The sequence below is a fragment of the Maylandia zebra genome, linkage group LG6, assembly GCF_041146795.1.
Source record: "Maylandia zebra isolate NMK-2024a linkage group LG6, Mzebra_GT3a, whole genome shotgun sequence".
Taxonomy (NCBI): Eukaryota; Metazoa; Chordata; class Actinopteri; order Cichliformes; family Cichlidae; genus Maylandia; species Maylandia zebra.
Genome location: NC_135172.1, coordinates 18,242,996 through 18,249,981, shown reverse-complemented (window position 1 = coordinate 18,249,981; position 6,986 = coordinate 18,242,996). Strand labels below are relative to the sequence as shown.

General features: G+C 39.8%; 1 protein-coding gene across 1 annotated transcript; it reads right to left on the bottom strand.

Moving 5' to 3' along the window:
• Positions 1–277: 277 nt before the first annotated feature.
• Positions 278–6,240, bottom strand: uchl1 (ubiquitin carboxyl-terminal esterase L1 (ubiquitin thiolesterase)). Its single transcript, XM_004549287.5, has 9 exons — positions 6,164–6,240; positions 6,055–6,066; positions 5,490–5,618; positions 4,944–5,085; positions 4,617–4,702; positions 3,029–3,076; positions 2,683–2,752; positions 2,538–2,596; positions 278–1,260 (listed from the first exon to the last, which is right to left on the bottom strand). The coding sequence occupies exons 1-9, from the start codon at positions 6,194–6,196 to the stop codon at positions 1,177–1,179; spliced, it is 663 nt and encodes a 220-aa protein (XP_004549344.2). The 5' UTR covers positions 6,197–6,240; the 3' UTR covers positions 278–1,176.
• Positions 6,241–6,986: the final 746 nt, after the last annotated feature.

The following is a 6,986-nucleotide window of genomic DNA, read 5'->3' as shown; positions in this document are numbered from 1 at the left end:
ACAACCAGTCATCCACCCATTCACAGCCACAGCGGGGCGCACTGACAAAGGCGAGGCTGCCGGACACTGGCGCCACTGACCACCACCAGTAGGCAACGGGTGAAGTGTCTTGCCCAAGGACACAACGACCGAGACTGTCCAAGCCGGGGCTCGAACCGGCAACCTTCTGATTACAAGGCGAACTCCCAACTCTTGAGCCACAATCGCCCAGTAGTTCATTTCCCTGTACCGTTTACTTAAATATACCCAATGGATATTAGGAGACAGGACAACAGGACAAGGAGACAACAGTTGCTTTATTATATTCCCACAGCTGTATTAACAGTATAACGACAGCGACATAGGATTTGAAAGTGCAGAAAGGTAAACAATTCAAACACAGCCAGACACCCAGCACTGCACAACAACCAACATACAGTAGCACTTCAGATGTTCCCTACTTCACTTTGGAAGTTGTATTATCTGTTAAACTGGCACAGTAAGGGTATATCCATTTGATCATTTGTGGATCCTTGGGTTTTTAAATAAGGTGCCGGTTCATTTTTTGAACACTGCAATGAACTGAACTGATTTGCGATCACACTAAACATAAGCTTATCAGAAAGAACCTCAGTTTTCCAGAGACGTTTCAAAACAGTGAGTAGGTTTCTTCCTTGCTCTAAACAATGGTTGATTATTTCTACAGATACATTTGGGCTATTCAGCAGAACATCAGATTAAGAACTCAACCACACAGAAACTAAAGGGCTTCAGAAACAAAACTTCCCTCAACATCTTTTGTCTCATCTGTCACACTTGTTGGCACAAAAGGTATTTTAACATCAGTCTTCTGAGTTTGACACAGATGCAGTGGAAAAAAACTTTCAGACATGTGCACACAAGCAGTGGTAATGACCACATGCTGTACAGATTCACAGCTAAACCACATTAAACTGTATGGACAGGCTTGTACTGTTAGTGTCTGCAGAACAAAGGGCTCTGATTGTGTTTGTGTACATGTGGTAATGCTAAACAAGACTTTGTTCATGAAATAAGAGAAATGTGGAAACAATGTGCTTTAGTGCATAGTGTCTGCAGATGTATGCGCACACAGGTTGCCTGTTGATTGTTTGTCATGTGAACGCTCCAGGACATTTTGGTTTACAATTTGCTCAATTTTGTGTCCTACTGAACATCTTAATTCTGACAGAGAGCCACTGCAGAGAAGCGCACTTCACCTTTCTCCCTCTCCATAAATCCACGGCACACTTTGGCTGCATCCTAGATATGATCAAAAGATGACATGTCAACTAATTATTCAAAACTCTATCCACTATATTTAAACAATACATCAACTAATTTTAAAATGGGAGTGCACTATTCAGAATATGAGGAGAGACTGTCCTAAAGCGCATTTGTATTAACGTTTATTTTACTGCTGATATTTTCATATTTTAGTAGGGCAATATCACTGATGTAAATGCCCTGATAATGAGGTCTAGTGCTGCCAGTTAACACAGATCCATGTTAAGTTAAATTGAAACACTTTAGGGAAATTCATCCTCTAAATCAGTGGTCCCCAACCCCGGGCCTTGGACCGGTACATGCGTCGTTTGGTACCGGGCCGCGAGAGTTGAGGTTCAGGTGTGAAATGTATGGTTTTTAAATCTGTTTTCAGCGTTTTTGTTATCGTTTGTATCATTTACTCTGTTTTCCTTTGTCTTTTCACGTGTGTTATGAATAAATTCTTTTTTTTCGGTACCGGTACTAGTTTTATTTTGTTGTATTTATCCGCGACACCTTAAAGGTCGGTCCATGAAAATATTGTCGGGCATAAACCGGTCCGTGGCGCAAAAAAGGTTGAGGACCTCTGCTCTAAATGTTTCAACAGCATTACATGCTGTGCACATAGGTAGCTCTGAAAGCAGCAGTCTAGCAAGTTCCACTTCAGTGCAAGTCTATCATAGTGGAATGAAGGTATTCAACTTCCTAGTAGCTGGGTGATTTTAAAACAATACTGTGGTATTAACTGGGAACTTGTTGAGCATTCGACACCATTGCCAGGTGCAATACTGCCATCCTCCGGTAGTAGTAATGCATTACAAGCAGATGTTCATAAAACAAACCAGCTTGTTGAACTTCAATTAAATTAAATACTAATTCTTACTTTAGAGGCAAGTCTTTTACCATATCTAGTTCTCAATAAATTACCACATTTAATGATGCGGTTTTATCTCACATAAACGTGGGTTTGCCTTGTGATCATTTGCTGCAATCATAAATAATCCAATAAAAATTTACGAAGCAAATTAATAATTGCAAAACTCTCACACATTTTTGCATTTCATTGCCAGGTTATGTAATAATTTAACCTCATTTTAAATGACTGCAATTTGTATATCAGATATACAAATTGACTAAGCCCAGTTTGGCAGACTCTCATTCACACTCCCTCTCCAGTTTAATACACGACTAGTTGATATGCAAAGAACAATGACTGTTATTTTCAGTTTGTAAATGTTCAAAAACTGAAAAGTTCAATAACTGGATATACATACCATTACAAAGGACTCCTCTTTGGTAGGACCGTGGTTCACTGGTCCATTTATTTTCCCATCTTAAGATATAAGATATTAGAATCCACAATGTAAAACAAATACAGGGACAGTAACTACAGGATTGTGCATGGGGCCAAATTCTTACCAAATTCATACAGCTGTCCATTTACATTGACGAAGGCAATAAAGTGAAAGTTGACTTTATCTGCTTCTGGCTGTGAAGGTTGAGACAAAATGAATAACTTTGAAAAAAGCAAAGATACCATAACAACTACTTCTGTTTAAATATATAGTCTGATCTCTTTAATAACCCGCACCCCATCTCACATGTGGTCCATAACAATGTAACTGCCTGGAAGCTAATGAAATAAAACTGCTCATAACAGCAATCTCATATGAAGTTGTCCTACACAGGTCTAACATTGACCTGCATTACATGTGTTTGGTCTGAATGTGGTACAGTGTGTTGATGTTGTGGTAAAATGCCTTACCCGACACTGGCCCTGTGCAGCAATCTCATTGTGAGCATCAAAGATTGCCTAAAAGGGGGAAGAACGTGCAAGATGTAACTAATGAAACATAATACTTCCATTTTTATTTAAAAAAAAAAAAAAGTAGCAGGGCAGTCAAACAAGTTTGAAAGGTTTTTATAGTGTTTTGTATATAAGTGAACCCACCTACTACATCTAAAGAAAATTTGGCAGTATGTGGCACCCCCAAGTGGCCTTAAAAACCAATTCCATTATGCAACATTCTAGAAATTCTAGGCCATTATATTCACTCATTTTCACTTTACTACAACTTTGCTAGCAGACACTAGTCTCAGATATGACACTGGAATATAAAGACACATACACCTATGTGACATTAACAATGTTTGCACAATATAGCATTTTTTTTTTATATATACACAAAGGAGGACAAGTCATTTCAAACTGAAGTTTAAAGCATCCATTTTAAAATGGACCGTTGCAAGTTTCCCTGTACAATTGAGCTGATTTCAGGTCAGATGAGCCCCTTATACAATAATACTTTGCCATTACATTTATTTGGTCGGTCGACACAAGTATACTACAGACAGACTATTGTACAAGTCATCTAATATTCCTAGATGTGAAGACTTTAGGATAAAAAGATTAGAGTTTGTTTTAATTTTTAGTTTGTCCAGCAATTAGACTTTGGTGTCAATGTCTCTCAGCAGTCCCAATAATCTCCATTACTTGCTGGACTCCAGTTATCTAGGTTGATTGTGGACTTTAGGTGGGCCAGGAAACCCTTGACCCGTTTCAATCCATGGTCAATGTGGACATTGTGGAGGACCATAAATACCTTGGAGTACACAGTAAATAAACTTGAATGGGTTAAAAACACCACTGAATTCTAAAACAAGGGCCAAAGTAGTCTCCATTTTCTGAGGTGGCAGCAGAGGTCTTTTAATATCTTTTCGACAATGCTCAGGATTGTTGCATGCAGGGGCAGCAGGTCAAGAGTCGCAGATGTCAACAGACTCAAACTGATCCACAAAACCAGTAATGTTGTGGGAACGGAGCTGGACTCCCTTAGGGTGGTGTCTGAGAGGCAGATATTGCCCAAGATAAGGACAATGCTGGATAATGCCTCTCACCCACTCCATGATGTGCTGGCTAGTCACAGGAGCACATTCAGTGAGACACTGAGATTACCAAAAAGCACCACTGAATGAAACAGGAAATCATTCCTGCCCATCTCCCTCTACAACTCCATATAATACACTGTGCACACTGCAATAGTTACACCCGTGGCACATGCTTTACAGTAAAACACCAAATGACAAAGTTTCAGTTTAGAGTTTAATGTCAATCATATATTTCACCTCTGTAATATTCTTGATATTTATAATTGAGCGATTTGTATATATTAGAGCCATTTCTTAAATGTGTAAACTATGTAATGTATCATATTATTTAATTAGTTCAACATGTTACTGTTACTGTCTTGGAGCAACCATAATCCTAATTTCCTTAGGGATTATTAAAGTATTCTGGTTCTCATCTACCAAATCAGATTTATTATAGACCAAATAATTTAACTGCACTTTACTTTGTTTTTCTCCAGATGTTTGGCACGGTCATCAGGAGACATATTTGCTGTCTCATCCAGAAATTTCTTCAAGGCAGAGGCACCATCTGAAAATGTCAACATTATCTTAGATACCAGGAAGATTGATTATGCACATCAAGCTGAATCATGGGGTAACAGCACTCTTTGTTGTTTAACCTTTCATTTAGTACACTTCCTCCATGCATTTTATAGAAACAGATTTGGAAAGTCCAGTAGGAAAATTTACACAGGCAGAATTATTTTAGTCACCAATTTAAATATTTACTCACATGTTCAGTTGGTGCACCAGATCCCTCTTGTACTCACCAAAAGTCATTTTGTCTTTGTTGTTAGCCACAGCATGGAGCAAGGCAATGGTGCCACAGGAATTGACTGCTGTCTGCTTCAAGAAATAAGCCTCAGAACCTCCTGAAACCTTATCAGCTTGCTGAGATCTGAAAGACTCATGCTGCGGGAGGGGGGGGGGGGGGGGGGAAGCATGTCATCATCAGTCTGATAATACTGTGTAGTGGGTCTACCACTTAAAATGAGCCGAGTCAGGAAATCTCAACCATCAAAAAAAAAAATTCCATTGTTTTATTAACTGCAGTATGTTTAAACTGTTTAGTATGTGAAAAAATATTAAACTTTAACCATTTGCATTCAAACTTATAGTAGTGATAGCATCTGCTGATTCATTTCCTTGTAGCCATCTCTCTCGCTCTCACTCCTCTACCCATCTAAATAACATTAGGAGTTCTTTTTCTATCCATGCCCTCCCTGCATCTCTGCGTCACCCCACTTGATAGGTCAATATTCGCTTGCTCGACCCACCCTTCCAGGAAGTAGTCAGCGCCACCACCCTGGTGTTACCTGTTGCGTTAAGGGAAAGAGCAGCATCAAGGCACAGCACGGCTTCGGCACGGAGGAGAGCTGCTCACCCTCCAGCCCCAGCACGTCGACGAAGCGCCAGCTTTCACCAACGCCCAGCTTTCCCATCATCTGAAAGGCACAACGATGACGGAATAAAGAATAAGCCCCAACAGTTGCACACTGGCAGACGATGCTCTCAGAAGCTGCTCAGAGATGCTGCGTTATGCTGGTTCACTCAGGCCACACCCTTTAGCCCAGACACTGGGACAGCCGCGGGAAGGATGCTACTGCCCGTTAATATGGGATAACGGTCAAACTCTTGTTAACCCTGATAATTTCATTTTTAGTATCAATTAACGCTGTTACCTGGATAGTTGGCGACGCAACTACACCTCTACTGGTATACTGGTGCTTCGTAGTGGTCTGATGGCGTTTCAATGTTGGAAACACGTTAACAGCCCTCTAAACTAATTAGCCTCTGTGAAACTTACCTCGCGGTTGGGTCAATCAGTGGTTACTAACATGTCGCCATTATTCGGCGGCTAACGTTTAATTTCATACGCACCTTGTTCAGCATCTGAAACAACAAAAACAAACGAAAAAAGACAGCGGTAAGACAAAAATCTGCTGTCTTTGAAAGCATTACTGTTGTAATTAAGCACACATTTCCTTACCTCCGGATTGATTTCCATCGGGGTCCACTCCATTGTTGCTAAAGTTGAGCTATCACTTCTCTAGGTCAATCTGCTATCTCGACTACAGCGAACAGCCGCGCGTGTACCCTTATTTATCGCTGCTGATCATACCACTTACCGACAGACGCGGGGGTGGGCCCAGAGCAAATAACCGTCGGTGCACAGATTTAGCAAACTACTGGACAAATATCAGACAGACTTAAACGCCAAATTTAACCTTCTACACGCCCGAATACCAAAGTACATATCAGAAAGACATTTACGTTTATAAAAGTAGATATTCATGAAATGACACCTCTAAATACAAGATCATTCCGAGTAAATCGCGTTCTTTCTAGAAAGTAGGTGTGGCGTATTGATGACTGCCTATCAACAATACTTGTGCTTGTGCAGCCTCTAACACTTAAATAAGATTTAAACTGCAGCCTTCTTATACCTGTTCAACGTCTTTGCTACTTGCGCTCCTGTTCACTGCACATGCAACAAGCTAACAGTCACAGCAATATTAATTATATTTATTTGTAGTGCACAGACTACGTTTATTCCCCTTTTGTCGTCCTTGTTTCCACAGACCACTTAAGAGAAAACTAGAAACAGATTATTTTTTTCTGTAATTCGCTATGTTATATGACAATTATAATCAACGTGGAAAAAGTCAGTATGAAGAAATAATACTTTTTCAAATAACCATATTTTAAAAAAATAAATAACCCAAGCTAGTAATAATAAATGATCAAATGTATTCCCATACCTAAATACTATTATTCTGGTCTCTTTACCAGAGAGAGTTATTATTATTTAG

Excerpts from the sequence above, each read along its gene's own strand:
- uchl1 (XM_004549287.5), bottom strand. The coding sequence starts at position 6,196 with ATGGAGTGGACCCCGATGGAAATCAATCCGGAG. Across the intron at positions 5,086-5,489 it reads TCTTTCCCTTAACGCAACAG|CATGAGTCTTTCAGATCTCA; the intron begins GTAACACCAGGG and ends CCCCTCCCGCAG. Across the intron at positions 4,703-4,943 it reads CAAAGACAAAATGACTTTTG|ATGGTGCCTCTGCCTTGAAG; the intron begins GTGAGTACAAGA and ends TGACATTTTCAG.